At 31.5% G+C, this 18,835-nt stretch overlaps 1 protein-coding gene across 2 annotated transcripts in view; it reads right to left on the bottom strand.

The window, feature by feature from the left end:
* Snx1 (sorting nexin 1) overlaps positions 1 to 18,835 on the bottom strand; it is a 48,753-nt gene that overhangs the window by 14,774 nt on the left and 15,144 nt on the right. Inside the window, exons 5-7 of one of the 2 annotated variants that reach the window (XM_085820472.1) lie at positions 13,247 to 13,521; positions 5,845 to 5,877; positions 5,667 to 5,760 (exon numbers count right to left, since the gene is read on the bottom strand). In XM_085820472.1, the coding sequence (XP_085676598.1) occupies positions 5,667 to 5,760; positions 5,845 to 5,877; positions 13,247 to 13,521 (402 nt within the window). The remainder of the gene's footprint in view (positions 1 to 5,666; positions 5,761 to 5,844; positions 5,878 to 13,246; positions 13,522 to 18,835) is intronic. The other variant, XM_085820474.1, reaches the window with a different exon arrangement.

The raw sequence follows: 18,835 nt of genomic DNA, 5'->3' as shown, positions 1-18,835 counted from the left end.
TCACTTTTGTGAGATCATAGTGTAATGCCAAAGAATAAGAATATGCTTATTCCCATGAAAAAAAAAAAAAAAAAAAAAAAAAAAAACTATACATAACTCATGAAAGCATATTATGGAAGAGAAAGCCTAACAGCAGCAAACAAACAATAAAAAGAAAGAAATCAGCTGAAGCAAGCAGATCACACTTATGACAGTATTTTTTTTTATAACTGTTAGTAATTCTGTACAAATATCCTTTAATTATGAATGTGATTAAATCCTGTTACAACAGCTAACAAAATATGATTAATTCCATTACTGCCAGTATATGAGTAGGGTAGGTTTTATAAAATGCTTTGAATGCCTGTGAAGAATTACATGAGGGGAAGTCATCAAGTAGCCAAATAACTACTTTAAACCATTCACATTATAACCAGAGCACAACAAATTTCAACTGCTGATATTAAGTCAGAAAAGTACAGAAGCTGCACATGTAGTCAAATAATGGACGAAAACAATAAAAAATTAACAAATGATTTACCTTCTCTTTTACAAAAAGACTTATCTCCCATTAACAAATCTCGAACCATTCAATGTTTCATCACTGTCACCATTTCTATGGCTTCCAATATACTCATTCTTTTTTTTAATGATTCTTATGGAATATCCCGTTGAACATAAAATTGTCATTAAGTAACAAAATTTAGCAAAATTATGGATACGCATAATGTAACAACAGTCTCATAAGATATGTGCTTTTGTGGATTCATTCTTGAAAAGCCAAGTTTGGTTTTTATGAACAAAGATATTAATTAATCCTTATTGCTGTATTTTGGGGGTGGGAAGGAATTTAAATTTGAAGCCCGTCTTCTACAAAATTGCAAACAGTGGATTATTTTCAAAATTATAGGACTCTACTATCAAAAACATGTGTATTAATGGACATGACTTGGTCAGTTCCCTATGGCTGACAAAACACTAATAGACTGGAAAAATTTAACTAAGTGATATTTACACCAAGTGTTCTAAACAGAGCTTCCAAAAAAAAAAAAAAAAAAAAAAAAAAAAAAAAAAAAAAAAAAAAGAGGCTTGGAAAATCCGACAGGAGGGCTTAACGTAATATTAGAAATCAACAAAAGCCTTTTTCTGAAAAAAAAAGTAAAATAAATCAGGTTGTGTACCAATTGTTTATTAATGAGACATCATTTACCTCTTAATTTCACAGAAACAACTCTCATAACTTTAGCGCCATCTCTGCCAGTTTTCATAAGTCAATGGTAGCTAACTTTCTTGGTTGACAGGATAATACTTCCTTAATTTTTGAAAATGAAATTACCTCATGTAGATATTTCTACTAATATCTGAATATGAGTGCTATGAGATTTTTTTCCAATTGAAGGACTGGGTTTGTTTAACACGTTTAGAACATTGCGTAGGCATAATGAAACAATTCCACTCTTCAGCCCAGCGTCGCTTACATGGGAAGAGCTCTGATCAAGCTCTTTTGCCCAGCATCACACATGAGTAACTTGAAAAGAGAATGATTTAAAAAATATTTTTAAATGCCAGTAGATGGCGCTAAATGGCAATGGTTTTCACACCGTTTAGGTCATGTGGCTTTTGACCTTCATGTACGAGCATCAGTTTCTGTTCTGTGCTTCTGGTTTGGATAGATTTATTGGTGCAAACAAACTGGGAATCACAACTCTAAGTTAAAGGGACACTGGAATGTTTGTTTATTTTTTACAAACATATTAGGAATTTAATTTTTTTTTTGGTTGTCTTTATTTTTATTCTTAGCGTTTTTCGTTATTAGAATGTGGGGAAGTGCATCCAGCTTAATGTTTCTTTTCTTTCTTTCTTTCTTTTTTTTTTTTTTGTTGTTGTTAGGAGAAATAGAAAAAACGAATCTAGCTGACTATAGCGGGTGTAACATCTCCAAACTTCCGTTATGGAAAAACTCAAACTTTTTTATATTTATTTTAGAACTTAACATAGACTTTCTTGGCTAACTAAAAAGTAACTTTACATCATTATTACTGAAGGGGAAAGACATCAGATTTCCTGTGTGTCGATCATCGTTTCAAATTCTTCCGCACACAGCAGAATTATTAAACTGAAATTTAATTACCTACAGATAATTTTTTTGCTTAATTTTTTTTTACATTTTGTATTAGTAATTTTGTTTTTATGTGCATAGTATTTGCTTTTATTCGTACAGTTATAAGTTTAGTATTGTGCATATTACATTTATTTCTATTAACATGATATTCTTTATATTAATACATGTTAAGAAGTATATTAAGTATAATTCCAAAAATTGAGGTCATTATATGAATTTTTTTTGTAAAAGTAGGCTTTGTGGGCCGGTGATGACATTTCATTTTGGAAAGGGAGGTGTCGGCTTCATGGCTGCACTTTGTTCTCTGCGCACTAGTCCTCAAGGGGTAAAGCATCTTCCCTTCCATTTTCATTTCAAGTCATTTTGGCTTGCCAAAAATTTCACAGGAAACTCATAAACTGGGAGAAACCTGTATGTGGCTTACATAGTAAACTACACATTTAATGGGAAATTATTCCAAATGGCACTATAGAAATAACAGGTATAAGTTAAATGCAAGAAAGTACATCTAAAATTATTTGCTGCCCAGACATGATAGATGTTAGCAACGCTGACTGCTGTACTGAAGGGCTTGGGTATCCTAGAAAGGGCACAGCTATTTGTAAATGTATAATGACTGTGCAGCATAAAGGCATTCAAGAACATACGGCAAGTCGAAAGTTGTTGAAAGTTCTCTTGAATGGTTTGCTGGTAGGAAGAACCTTGCACCTGTTTTCTGGAAGTTCTCCTTCAAAATTATGGTAAAAATGGATTAAGTCATAGCATCATCTACGTCAATGTTTCCCAAAGTGTGGGTCGCAGAAATATTCAGCCGGCAAAAATTGTAAAAACACAAAAAATCCATAACATTTTGCTCTAAATTTAATATTTTTCAAAACTTTTTCAAGTACTGCAAGTGGCAACCCTTTACTACCGCACCTTTTAAATTCAGATTGCTCTGATTGGCTGATTTCGATTCGTCATTCAGTGCATTCTCTGGTATATGCGCCGTAATCTCACATGTATCAAAACAAGGTTATGTTTGAATTTTTGTTACCTATTTTATTTCACAATGCTTATTATTACTTATTATTAATAGCAACTTCATATTGGTAAGTAATCAAAATACTTTTTTTTTTTAAAATCATTAATAAACAAATTCTTTTTAGTAAAGCTTTCAACCTTTTTTAAAATGGATAAATGGTTAATGAAGAAAACCACAGATTTAAATGATGATGATCAAGCAAGCATGAGCAAAGCTGAAGATGATCATGAAGAAACTGTGCCTAAAGCAGATATACAGTGGCAAAATAACAAGCGTAAAGCTACTTGGACTTGCAACTATCGTGACGAATATTTAAGCTTTGGGTTTATTGTCGGTGGCAGACAAAATAATTTGCCGTGATGTGTTATTTGCAATGAGCAACTTTCAAATGAAAGTATGAAATCATGAAAGTTAAAATGGCATTTAAGCATACTCCATTCTGAATACTCTGATAAGCCAATTAACTTTTTTACTGATAAGAAAAATGAATTGAAAGCTTCTAAAAAAAAAAAAAAAAAAAAACACCCTTACCTCACCAGTCAAATAAAAACCTCACTTTGACATCTTTTGAAATTTCCAAATTAATAGCTGAAACTGGGTATCCTCATAGTGCTGGAGAAAAATTAATACTTCCCACTTTGTCGCAAATAATTTATGTGGAATAAAGGGAAAATGTTTATTTTCGGCGATACCATTATAAAAAAAATAAAGTTAAATGGAGAAGTGATAATTGCACGAAACATTAAGAACTAGTTGCTCAAGTAAAAAAGAGCAAGTTTTTTTCCCCTTGCAAATAGATGAAAGCACAGATATCGAGGATAATGCAAATCTAATGTGTTTTATCAGATATATTGCCGAAGACACCATACAAGAAAATGTTTTGTTTTGTAAAAGGCTACCGACAAGAACGACCTCAGATGAAACTTTTAAGGCTACCAATGATTTTGTCACTAGTCACAGTATTGATTGGATGAAGTGTGTTGGGCTAAGTAGCGACTGAGCACGTGCAATGGCAGGCTGTCATAAAGGTTTGTTTAAACAAATTCAAGATTTAGCAATTAATTGTGTATGGGTTCACTGTAGTATCCATAAACAAGCATTGGTGGTAAAACGAATGCCTTTAAATTTAAACATAACTTTGGAAGAATGTGTCATCAAGTTTGTAAACTACATAACGTCTCTTCCATTAAATAGCAGACTTTTTATCGAATTATGCAGGAAATAGGGAGTGATCATAAACACTTCCTTCTGTATTAGGTGGCTTTCAAAAGGAAAAGTTTTAAAATGTCTGTCTGAGGTAAAAGATGAAGCCTTGATATTTCTGAATGAACACCCACCATCTAAAAAAGTTGCTATTTTCCATTTAAGGATAGATTCCACGATTTCGAGTGGCTAATAAAAGTAGCTTATTTGTGCGACATATTTGCTACATTCAATGAATTGAATTTAAATTTGCAATGCTATCATCATTTAAATATTTTCAAAGTATCGGGAAAAAGTCGCTGCAATAATTAAAAAAATGACTGTGGAAACAACAAAAAGGAAATTTTAAATCTTTTGAAACATTACATAAATTTATTTAAACCCATTCATACTACGATGAAGAAGATTTACATTTTGAAACACGATCAGTTTCAATTCAAGAACATCTTTTGAAGCTAATAAATAGTTTTAAAGACTACTTTCTGGATATCTCTTTAAAAAATATGTGGATTAAAGATCCTTTTTCTGTCAACATTAAAAAGGAAGAAATGCTTAATCTTAGTGAACAAGAAGTTGATAATTGAAATTTCATGCGACACCGATCTTAAAAAATTGAAACTGTACCACTAATTAATTTTTGGTTGTGCTGTCAAAAGGAATATCCAAGCATAAGCGAAAAAGCGATACAATTTTTAATGCCTTTTGTCTCCACTTATATGTGTGAAACTGTGTTCTCAGCCTTGGTGTACTTAAAATGTCAAACCTAATTTGAGAATTAACATCATTAAGTCCTAACTTGAAATTACTATATGATGAAAAACAACATCCTTCACACTAAGGTCAAAATATATAAAACAAAATTTACTTTATTTACTTACGTTCTTTATTTACTAAAGTTACATTAAGGATTGTCTTTAATTACTTATTTTATTTTATATAATTATTTTGCAATTTTTGTGTTTGAAATAAACAAACAATAACTTGAATTTTGATTTTTACGAAAAAATAAAACTTGTTTTGTAAATATTTTTTTTTTATGAAGTGGGTCACGAAAAAATTAAAAATCTCATACCAGGCTGCGGTCAAAAAAGTTTGGGAAACAAGCTAATGCAAAAGTGCAAAGTGCTCAAGGCTCATGCAAATGACAAATGCAATCTAAAATTCATGGGCTTGTCCTGATTAGGTCAAACAAGATTAGCCACAACAAAATCCAAAATTAATTACAAACTAATATTTACAATTCAGTATTCATTTACATATCAAATTAAGTAATAAAAACAAAATCAAGCTCTATACTTAAAGATATTTAGCATATTATTCAGAATAAAAATTACAGACCTTTCCTATGTAGGACAAGTGATTCAACACTAGCATGCAGTTTTCGGAGTTGCTGATCAAGGTTTTCTATCTGATGTTGTTTCTCTTCAAACCACTGAAATAAAAACGTAATTTCAAAAATGAATTTAAACTAACTGGTCTATTAAATAGTGCATCATGCAGAACAATTACAGCCTACCTGTATTGCATACTGTGGATTTGTAATTAAAACCTATCCTCAAGATCAGAGAAGGAGAGAGAGCATGAAAGAAACAAAGTTATCAAGCTATTTATATATCAAATAATATGAACAAAGAAAGTTTATAAGGACTACTTGTATAAAACAATGAGACTTTTTCTTGTAAACTAATTTCATTTAAAATTCGAAACCATGCATTTACTTTTAACTCCAAGGCATGCATACAAACATAAAATTTTAATATTTAATACTTATAATCAAAAGAGAAAAATTTTGTTCCAAAATAAATATCTAAAAAGATGTCCCCTGAATTTCCAAATTATTAGCGGCTTTTTTCAAAATTTAATAGTTTATTGCAGAGTTCGTACACATTTCTGCACAGGGAAATTAAGTACTTTTAAGGACTTTTAAGGACCATTAATTAAGGACCTATGAGCAAATAACAAATTAATAAATACAATTAAAAATATTATCTATGCCTGAATTTCCCTCATGTAATACCATCCAAAAAATAAAATAAGATCCGTAATTAGGATGCATTATTATTAAAGATAACTTAATATAATTATTAATAAGTTTGAGCATACAATATACTTTATGAAATTTATCAAATAGCATTAAATATTTTACACTTATGATAGTTCGGCATATTTGAAAGAAGATAAGTGACATTTTATTTACATTTTACTAATAGTTAGTTTCATGTTGATTTTTTTTTTTTTTTTTAATGTCTCATTACTTGCTCAATCTAGAGGTTTAGTAAATAGTAGGTAGATTTTACGTCAAGCGTCATAGGTTAAAATAAGAAGTAAAATCATAATCAGAATGACTTATAACAAAAGACTGGCTGTTGTCACCGCTGCTCCTTGCCTAGAGAGAGACCTGCTGATCAGAACAAAACTGAAAGGCCTGATGTGAGCCCGGTTGGCAAGTTTTGAAAGTTAGTTGGACTCTGTCTGTTGGAGTTAACGTCTTAGCCCCGTGTAGAATTCCAGGGGTTGTAACCCAGTTAATATACTTTAAGGTTCCAATAAGCCACTAAAACACCAGAGGTGACACTAAGTTGTTTTGTATTATTTTAGGTCTCATTAGATATGAAGAATTAGTTTTATATGAATTTTTACATTTTTGTGTTTTATCTTGTACCACGCTAAGGATTAATGAAAGGCAATAACTCACTTTAATATGCAGAGTTAATTTTTAAGGGTAAGCACTTAATTAGATAGTTGGATAATCTTAGTCATTATGGATTGTCTCAATCTTACTAGTTTCTGCGTGCTTTATCTCCTAACTTGCCAACCTCTCCACAATGTACCTATGAAGGTTTACTTGATCTGGTAAGAGTTAATTAGTCCAAATACCCCCGACAACATGAAGCAAGTTATCGCTATGTCTCAAAGTAACTACAAAGTCAGACAAAGGTTTAAATAAGCCTCTTTTATTTAAAAAATCTTAAGGCATGTTCTTATGTTAACCAACTCAATTGCAGTTTGTGGTGATATAATTAAACAAGAACAGTCAAATTCAAATAAAATGTGGACTAGTGGTCAAAGACTATACAATTTAATTTTAATTTAAGCTGGCTCAGTTACTATCGCCATAACAAATTCAAATGTCAGCAGCGATAATGCAAAGACAAAAAGTTGCAAATTATCAGAGCTGGCAGGAACTAATGCATTGAGCAAGCTGTATTAGTTCCTGCCAGCTTTAAAAACACATTCTGTCTTACACACCAAAAACTTCAGTCTAAAAACAGCCTAAGTGATTTGATTTTTGGGGAGGAAATAGAAACGGGAAATTATAGTAAAGGCTGAAATTATAAACAACTGGGTAATTTACATAATAATACCCATATATATATATTTGAAGAATAATTTTCTTTTTCTGTATGTATTCGGTTTCTTTCTTCAACACGCCTCCTTTTCATTTTAGAATTTTTGGATTTAATTAAAGATTTCTGTTATTCTAAAAAACTAAATGCATTTAGAATGTATAGAAAAAGCTGCTAATTTTTTTTTCTTTGGTAATATGAACAATCAGAAGAAATATGAATTATATATGGTAAGGGCCAGTTGCAGAGCTGGTGTGACAGAACTTTTAGAATTTAGTCACACACCGAGCAACAAAATCTAGAAATGGCAACACTTTTAGAATTTAGAGCAGGCACTGGAAGCAGAATTTAGAAAGGCACTAGTCAGCAAAATTTAGGATCTACAGACATAAGTTTAATTTTAAACGTGATTACACCAGGTTTGAAAATGTCTAACGTCAGACCTGTGTAAGATGCATTAAAACATATACGTATGATGCATTAAGACAGACAGACATGCTGACACAATCAGCGACACAGCTTTCAGGTTATCAAGCAAGTAGAGAGAGCTTCACTGCAAAGCACCAGAGTACAGCTCCCAACTCTGCTCGGTCGTTCTCGGAACTCCACGTACTCTCGAGACTCTATGCTACAACTCGCGATGCACTCGAAGACACACAGAGCACGGCTCCCAACTCTTCGGTTCAGTCATTCCTGGAGCTTAACACACTCTCTTGACGATGCACTAACAGCGCGATACACTAAGAGACTTTTCGATGCACTCAACGACCAACTCGGCACTAGACTTTGAGACACTCGCTCAATGACTGACTATTAACTTGCTAGACGAGGCACTCTGACTGCGGAATAGCAGGGTTTATATAGCTATCGGCTTGTGCTCGAGAACATTCTGGACTAAACTGGTAAGAATTCGTTCCAGAAGGTTCTCCATCCGTCCATGGTATATCGCGAAATTTGTCGTCAAACGGGCAATTCATCACCAATTTTGTTGTCAAATGTCGCCAAATGTGCGATTTCATGGCAACCCTAAAACTGCTTTGCAAGGAAGCCATCTTACTGCGCCTGTACATTTCGTAACAATATGTAGAGACATTAAAAGCATTTATAACATTTATGTTTTCGTAGCTACAGAACATAAATGTTTTGTAACAACACTTGTTAACTGTTGTTACAAAACATTTGTTTTGTAACATGTTTTGTAACAACACTCAACAAAATAGTATTTATCCATCATTTTAATTTGAAGCCTTCCCAAACATTTTGGCTAGATCATATCGATTTCCTTCTCTATAATCATAATTTCTAACAATTAGAGATTTGTCTCAATATACAAACCAATGCTCTTGATAGTTTCTGCATGCTTTATCTCCTAACTTGTCAACCTCTCCACAATGTACCTATGAGGGTTTACTTAATCTGGCAAAAGTTAAAAGTTAAATAGTCCAACCCCCCCCCCGACAAACGTGAAGCAAATCATCACTACGGCTGAAAGTAACTACAATATCAGACAAAGGTTTAAATAAGCCTCTTATATATTTAAAAAAAGAACATAGAACATAAGAGCATAATCTTATGCTAACAAAATCAATTGCAGAATGTAGTGATTTAATTAAACAAGAACAGTCAAATTCAAGCTACAAATGTGGACTAGTGGTCAAAGATTATACAACTTAATCTGGCTCAGTAACTCTATCATATGAGGAAACGGAAAATTATAGTAAAGGTTGAAATTATAAACAATTGGGTAATTTACATAACAACAACTGCACATATATTTTTGAAGAAGAATTTTCTTTATGTATTGTTTCTTTCTTCAACACGTTTCCTTTCCATTTTAGAATTTTTGGATTTAATTAAGGATTTCTGCTATTTTAAAAAACACTAAATGCATTTAGAATGTATAGAAAAAGTGGCTAATTTTATTTTTTAGTAATATGAACATTCAGAAGAAATATGAAATATATATGGTAAAGGACAGTTACTGAGCTGATGTGGCAGAATTTTTAGAATTTAGTGACATCCCAAACAACAAAATCTAGAAATGGCAAAACTTTTAGAATTTAGAGCAAGCATTGGAAGCAGAATTTAGAAAGGCACTAGGAAGCAGAATTTAGGATCCACAGAGATTGGCATCAGGTGGTAAAATGCCTAGTGCCAGCTCTGTATATGACGCATTAAGACATATTAATTCATCGCAAACTTTCTATAAAATACATTCATTACGTATTGATACCACAGAGACATTTTTCATTTTGTCACATATTTCTTGAATCTTCTAGAATCATGTGTCTATAAATCTTGCCTTCAAATCCTTCTAAACTTTCCAAGCTGCAATGTCTAAAAGCCTAAAGGAAAATTATCCCTACCAATTCTGTAACAGCAAAAAAGGCAGAAATATTTTGGAAAAAAAATCCGATGTGTACACCACGACTTCCTTGTACGGAATATTAAATTATATGCATTTTTTCTTGCATTTCATTTAAACTTATTGCACTGAATTAAATTCACCGACAGCACATAAACCACAATAGAATAAATGCATTCTTTAACATTCACTCTAGTATTTGTTTACCATAGTGACACTCTGGCGCTAGATTCACTTAATAGTATTATATTTCGTTCATATTATAACTCATAATGCACAAAATTTATATCATTTAAAGAATAGAATTATCTAATCATTGCCACATGTTCTATTCAAATAAAATAATAAAGCTAGAATGATGTATAAAAGAAATTAAGCAAATAAAACAAAAAAGAAACAGTTTTTCACAGACGATTGAGTATTTCTCATTCAATTAATTCAGTTCTCACTTCGCGAGAAGGCAAAAATACATAAAAACTCAAAATATCTATATTAAAAATTACGAAGTAAATCTTAAACGCTTATTTCCTCGAAAAAATTCCAGAAAGAATTAAGCATGGTTTAATTGGCAATAATAAACGAAGGCGTTATCTTTGTTGTTGCGAAGCTAAGTTTCTCTAGATTGGGAACAAATCCACTAGGCTGCTGTTTCAAATGTAAACAATCAATGGCCGTCATCAAAAAAAGACTTGGCGGCACTTAAACAATTTTAAAATTGTTGATAATTCTAAAAATATTGCATACAGATTTACTAAAGGCATAAAAATCTTAACCGGAAGATAAAAACAACATAATTCAATCATTTTTAAAGCAAAATATTTACAATTTACAAACATATAAGTGTAAAGAAACTGATCACTGAGCCGGGTAACAGAGTGGATACATATATAAATATATTTATATACGTTTGGTGCGGCCAATTGCAACCAAAATACGAGGCGCACATCTACATGTTATAGCAGTCCTACATACAAAATTTCAACATTCTGAGGCTATTCGTTTTTGAGTTATGCAAGATACGTACGTACGTACGCATATACGTACATACATTCATACAGACGGCACAAAAAATTCTCTTCAGAATTAATTTTAAAGCAGTTTTATAATTTTTTTGGAGGAAACGAGTCTTTTATTCTGTCCTTGCGTACAGATATCAAGCAAAAACATCATTAAATTGCATTTGATAGCGGTCAAAATGGATATTTTCGTTGAAATATGCTGCCTGAAACTTTTCACGATTACAATACTTCCTTTTTACTTTGTACAAGGAAGTAAAAAAAGGGGGAGAGGGAAAAGAGTAAAATTAATTTTATAGAAAAAACTGATGCATAGTCTAAGAATTTTGAATATTCTGAGACAATTACATGGGAAAAACTTACTATGAAAAAATTAAGAAGACATTTTTAATTAATTACATAGCTAATTTTGCTTTTGCCAAGAGCTGTTTTGTAAATTGTGCTTTATACCTTGTTTATTTTTCAGATTCAAACCAAAGTTGCCAAAATGAAAGTTTGCAAATGGCAAAGTATAAGTTGCCAAAATGAAACTTTATGATAGTGAAAAATAAAAATGTTTTTCTTAACGTTATTTTTTAAATATAATTTCAATATATTATTTTAACAAAATTTATTAATGTTACGATGCTTTAAAAAAATAGAAAATTCTCAGATCTCTGAATTAAAAATTTCTATAGAAACTGATATTAAAATCGCCAAAATGTTGATAAGTCGTAAAATTTAGAACCGTTTAATAAAATAATTCACATCTCCAAAAGTGAAAAGTTGTTCAAGAGCTCTTTATTAGAAAAAATGAATTTGAAAATGCTTATGTTTCACTTCTTGCTTAGAAACTAAAGTATCCTATCATTTATATTAGAAATAGAAACAAATTATGACCCATGAACCCATTCAAAAGATAACCATATATGTCGGTGAATCACCAAAAATATTCCTCTAAAATGCTAATTCACACTCAAAATGGCAAGTCATGAAAACAGACAGAAATTTCAGGTTAAAATCAAGGACCTTCTGCTGATCTTAGCCAAAATTAAGGACTTTTAAAGTCCAAAAATAGATTCCAAAAAATCTTGGGACTTTTAAGGACCTTACGAACCCTGCATAGCTAATAAACTGCACTGTCAAGATCTGGGAAGGAATAAGCTGTGCTTGTGCTGCTCAAATTAAGACCATGGCAACAAAAGGAAGACATGCATTTGCTAAGTAACCCCCGTTTAGAAACCAACTAACTACACTTCCCTGATCTCAATGTTACAAGCCCTATAATACACGAAAAACTTTAAAGGTTAATATAAAAACACTCCCCACATTGCAGAACTTTGAAAAGATTATGTATATGTTAAAGGGAATTAAAATTTCGATTCATACACTACATACGTTATAATTATAATTTTGAAAACTTCCATAATTTGTTGCTATATAGATGTGAAGATGAAAATAGCTATTTTATATTTATTTATGCAGACTTAAAATATTTATGCATACTAATAAAACACGACCCAAAAAATTTTTGAAAAGTGATTACATCATGCAAATAAAAATCAAGCCAAATACAATATTCTTTTTACATTGTAATTTATCAGACTGGAATGCGAAAGGCGTACTTTGTATTACATTCTATTTCATAATAAATACCATAGATTTAAAATTCTCTTTGAACAGTTTAAAAGAAAACAAAGTCTTGACTTTTATAATTTACAGAAGTTTTAAAATGCAATTACACAGCTCTGATACAAATATCTAAATTTTAAATCACCATTGCTGCTTAAAATGCTCTTAAATAAAAAAATCACTGCTTATAGAAAAACTTATTTTGATCCAAATTTGATACATCTATTTAATTCAAAGAGAAATAAAATGTTATCACAAAATGTAATTCTAATTCATAATGCAGCTTAGCAAAATTAACATAAAATAAATTTCAAAAACTCAAACTGAATACATGAATAAAACAATATGAACAGTGAAAGAACTAAATAAAACTGAATACATCCCATCACATTTTCAATTCTTCCCAATTATTGTTTTAATAAATTTTAATTTTTTCCTCGATATAAAAATGTTTCAATTTGTTTTACAAAAATCATGAGAAAAATCATGCAAAAATAAAGATGGACATATTAAGTTTTTATCCATGTAACAGTTAATTCCTATGCACACTTACAATAGAATATATCAAAAAATTCTTACTGGATCGGATTCATCCATCTTGAAAGTCATTTTGTTAACAGAATCTCCAACACGATTAAATAATCTCAGAACTCCTGCACCACTTAAAGCTGACGTACTTTTTGCTTTTGGTAAATCAACTTCCATTTCTAAAAATTCTCGGAAATCGGGATCCATACGGAGTACAGGATGATTTGCAGTACGGTTTAAATAACGTTCAAGAGCAATACGTCGTTTTTCAACAAACTCAGCTGAGGACACAGATTCATCTTTGGACATCTTAATTTTGGTCATACCTAGGATGAAAAATGTAAAACGAGTTTTTAGTAAATAAGGGCTTAGTTAACTGGGAAAATCATTCACCTTTAACAATTTTCACATTTCACTTAAAAAAAAAGGTCCTAAAGTTTTCTGCATTTATTTGAAAGTACTTCAAACTCATGAAAATGAGAAAAACACTGGATATTCGGTATTTTTTCAGTTTATAAAAAACTACAATTCTTAATAGTAAATAAATAATGACACATATCAACTGTATATTTGCAGAACTTATAAAAATACAAACTTTTATTGCCCAATTTTTTTCAAGCATTTCAATAGTCTCTCAATAAGTCAACTGCATCATTACGAACAAAGACAGCTGCTAAGCATTCTTGTGATTAAAAGAAAGAAAAATTCTTTTAAAACTTTTTTTGCTTGACCTTTTACATAATTCATAAGAAAACTCATTATCATAGGATTTTTACAGCCTGCATTAAAGACCTATTAACTGTTTCCAGTTATCAAAAGTTTCAAATCAGTTTCACAGTTACTCAAGTTTAAGTTATGTAAATAGTTATAATCAAGGCAAATTTGGCTACAAATTACAACAATTGTCATATAAATTGAACAAATGCAGGTAGAAGCTACACCAGCCCTCTGCAATACCAAAGGTGATCGAGGTATTATTGAAATCAGTTAAGCTTCCATCTTAATTTTGACTGAGAACACCTCCAGGCATAGTCTAAGAACCTCCCAGCCCTCTTCCCCCTACCACCTCTCGACAGGACTTTCAACTTGCTAGTATAACTTCCACAAATGGTCTCTTAAATTTAATTTGTAAACAGTGCATTACATATACACTAGTCATCAAAATTAAATGACAGAAATAAAACTTAACTGATACTCATAATGCATACTTGCTACCTTGTGACACTCAAAAATCGGATTTTTCTCAACAATAAAAAAGATTTTTTAATAATGAATTAACTTTAATTAGTTACTAATTAATATAGGAAAGTTCATTCATTAATTCTTAAATGCAAGCAGTACAAAAATACATGTTAAAAACATTTTTATTGTTTTCATCTTTTAACAAAAAATATTACTTTAATCAGTTTCTGTGCAAATGCCAAGAACAGTGGCAGATTTGCTTTCATTACGAAAGAAACTCATATGCTTTTATGCATAGCAATTTCACATAACCTGCTTTTACTAATAAGTTTTTCTAATGTGTCATAACTAATATTATATCTAAATTTAGTCCTTGTTTTCATAACAACACTGAAAATCCTCTCGCATTCTGCATTACTATGGAGAATTGTCAGGATGGCCAACATTATTCTAGACAGTTCATTATACTTTAAAATTCCATCAGTACTTTTCGATTTTCTAATTAAACTCCACTGGGTGTCAATCCTAACAGGCTTTATAACTTCATCCACGTTTTTTAGTTGTAAACTGTGACTGCACTTTTATCAGTTGCAGCATCAATATCACCGTCTTTCATGACTAAATGAAATAAAACTGGAAATCTATTAAAAATATGCATTTGCTAATGCATAAACATCTGCAACTTTAGCATGCAAAATCATTTCATTTTTGATTGGAAATTTATGTAGTATATAATCATATATTCGAAAGAAGTAGCTTCTAATGTAGAAATAAAACTTATTTTTGTCTTCCTCTAAAAGTTCTCCCACTAGTTCGTTAGTTGCAGCCCCCACTTCCTTCTGATTTTCTATTTCACTGTAAATCACATCATATATAGAATTAGAAGACAAGACAAAGACTGGTTTTCAAAAATGTGATAAAATGTCTTTAAACAGATCATAAATCATTGATTGCAAAACATGAATTAATGGAATTCTGCTTCGTAGAATTGTGTTAAGAACATTGAATAATGGCAAAATGAATTGTACAAAAAACAAAAAGTTTTGTTCACAAAATTAACTTACAGTAATTGGAAAATGTTTCCCTTGTTAAGCAATTTTATTCTGAGAGACGTTTATATCTGCTTTATACTTATATTTTGTAATATTTTGAGAACTGTCATTTAAATTGCTCACTAGTGCAGAAATTATTTTTCTCAAAGCTATTTTTAACAGTGGAAGTAGTAACAACATTTCCACTTACTTTAGGTATTTTATAACTTTCAATAGACCCTTTCATCTTAACTCTAGAAGCATTTACTTCTTTAAAATATGCAAGAAGTGGGTTCCAATGGTCAAGGATTCTAGATAAACATTTCTTTAAAGACAGCCAGCATGTACATATATTCTTGAAAGATATGCAGCTTGGTACAGCTATTTGCCAGGATTCCTCCCCAAACAATTAAACTGCCATCCTGAAAATGGGATATTTCACAGACAAGGGAAGGCAAGTTATGTGTTCCTTCCTCTTCCCAGATCAAAATACATCTAGAATCACTGTTCAGACTATATCTAGACTCATAAGTATACAAAATTTGGGTCCTGTCGTCTTCGTACCATTGGACATGATGTTAAACAGGCCCCTCTGCAAGTTGCAGTGAGTGGGACACAAACCATTTGTTTCATTAAGCCTTCATGCAGTAGTACGACGGCTAATTCAGCCTGAACATCTAAGACCAAATCTTTTCTGGTTGCTTTTAATTTCTTCGAGTCGACAACAACAGAAAATGGTCTTCGGATGTAGTTTTTGCTCTTTATTGTACTTGACCAGGCTGTCTATCAACTGGTACAGTTTTTAAAAAGGGGCTCCAAACTCGACATAACACTTTGAGGGATATTCAAAACCTGGGCAACCTCTATTTGTGTTTGGACCTTTCTCGACCCAACCAACTATCCGCTACTTTTGATCTTCACTTAAATAATAATACCTCTGAGCCATAATTACTGAATATTGATAACTCTCAGAAAAGAAATTCACTTTAAACAACACTACAGACTGGAATTCCAACATACGTTCACTGCACAACACATTATCAATCAACGAATCCATACTTCTGATGTTGATGTGTGTGCAGAAGTGCAATTTTGTATTCAATTGTATTTAATTAGCAAATAATTTCAGCACTGGGCATTGGTTGCAACATTAAATTAATGAGGATATTTTCTCATTATCCTTTAATTTTGATGACCAATGTAAAACAGTTCACAAATAAAAACAATACTGAAACTCGAAGTGCAGACAATTAGATACTGAAGAAGGACAAGATAAAGAAATTCTGCATATTGAAGGACGAAAAGTTAAGAGAAATTCTGCATGGGTATTTAAAATTTTGTTTTCGTAGCTTCATAACAAATGGAACACTAATAAAATCAAATAAATTTGTTTCTAAGGAAAAAAGAAATTGTAATTATTATTCATATACACTGTAGGGCCATTATATTATGATCACCCTGTTAATAACATGTAGGACCACCTTTAAGCCCTCAAAACTGCCAGCACCTGGCATGACATTGACTCTATAAGATGTTGATAGATAGTGAGGTGTCTGGAACCAAGCACTCATTAACTGGTCCCGCAATTCCCGTGCATTGCAAGGAGGTAGTGTAGGAGCACAAATTCGTTTTTCTAGGTAAGAGCTCGAATGCTCTATTAGATTAATGCCAACTGTGGATCCGGAAGCCAGGGTTTTGTTTGAAAATTGGCATATTAGCACACACCCGTCGATGTTATAGACCAGAAAACGTGATTCGTCGAACCATGGAACATTCTCCCACTTTTCTAGTGTCCAATTCCGATGTTTATTTGCCTACTGCTGACGGTGAAATGGCGTCAGGGAAGGGACATGCTTCGACTTCTGGCTGTATAGGCCCATAAGCAACAATGTACGCTGCACAGTATGTTGAGAAACACTGTCTGGGTTGCCACAGTTGTAGCTGGTAGTGATTTCAACTTTTCAGTCAGGGCAAACAATGCGTAGCAATCTCCTTCTTCTCTGAAATCAATGTGCCATTGATGACATACTGCTGGCCAGTGACTTTTCATTTCACCACACCACTTTCGATATGTGATCACAATAACTGCACGTGAACAGCCCACTAAACGCACCGTTTCTGATATTGATGTTCCCAGTCGCTGAACTATAGCGATTTGACCTTTATTGAAGCCTGATAAATCAGCTGCTACAAGGCAGAGCCGCTTTGTATACTAATACTCCAACATCAGTTACGCACATGCAAAGGTTTTCTTCCTGGGAGAACCCATAGTTATAGATGGAGGATGATCATAATGTAATGGCTCTTGGGTATATTTATGAAGCTTAAAAAAAAGGATATTAATAAATTAACAGGTAAGCTTTGCCGTTTTTAAAGAGTTGGATATTTGACAATCAAATACTGTGCTAAAATGAACTCAAGACTAACATTCATTTTAAAATTCAGTTAATGGAAGAATTTTGCACCGAATTTGAGAAAAATTTTTTATTTTCATCAAACTGCTATATATTCTCAATATTTAAACTATTTGATAAACATTAAGTGAAAATTTAAATTACCAGTATTACACCTCTCATCTAGCTATTAGATGAAAACTGAAAAATTTCAAGATGAACTGAAAAATCGAAACTGTTGAAGAAACTGAAAAATTCTAAGATATTACATGGCAGACAATTTAGTATTTTTATGATGCACAAATTTTGTGCATTTCTGAAATGCAAAAGAGATTAGAATGAGAATTTTTTTCTACACTATGATGAAAAATAAACATTAAATTAATAAAGAAATGTTTCTCATTCTAAAAAATCATCCATTGAAAATTCTAAAAACAGCTTAAAGTTTTAATTTATTTCAGAATTACAATGTATAAAAAAACTTGAAGATTTCAACAAACACAATTATGTTAGGATTACAATGAAGACTAACATTAAATCTATGAAAATAGATTAAAATTTAAGGAATCTGGAAAAACTTATTATCAGTGATAGTAACAAATAAGTGACTATTCCTAGATTTTTCAAATAAATTACATATGAAAATCTTAAAAGTAGAGACATATAACATCAGCCAGCTCATTTCTGCAGATTTCAAACTTAATGTTATACAAATTTCTCTCCATAAAGTTCCAGAAAAAAGAATCTAAAAACACTGAAATCTGTCTCTGGCAAAAAATTCTTTGCCTTTGTCCAGTCATAGGATTTGTCCCTTGGTATATATTAGTTTAAAATATTTTGCTTTCTTACTTTCTCTAATGATTTAAATATAATGTTATTGAATGGAAGTTTATGAAAACAGACTAAAATAAGCAATTATGCAAAATTAAATGCTGTTTAAATACAAGTCTTCATTACCAGATCCAAAAAGCTGTGCCACTAAGAGAGTTAAATATTAAATAAATTGTACTCATTTAAAACAAATGAACTTGTTT

Source organism: Stegodyphus dumicola, chromosome 7 (assembly GCF_044657685.1).
Source record: "Stegodyphus dumicola isolate Sdum_Otavi_A_Nest chromosome 7, ASM4465768v1".
Taxonomy (NCBI): Eukaryota; Metazoa; Arthropoda; class Arachnida; order Araneae; family Eresidae; genus Stegodyphus; species Stegodyphus dumicola.
The sequence above is the reverse complement of the archived record's forward strand: the minus strand, read 5'-3'. Positions and strand labels throughout refer to the sequence as shown.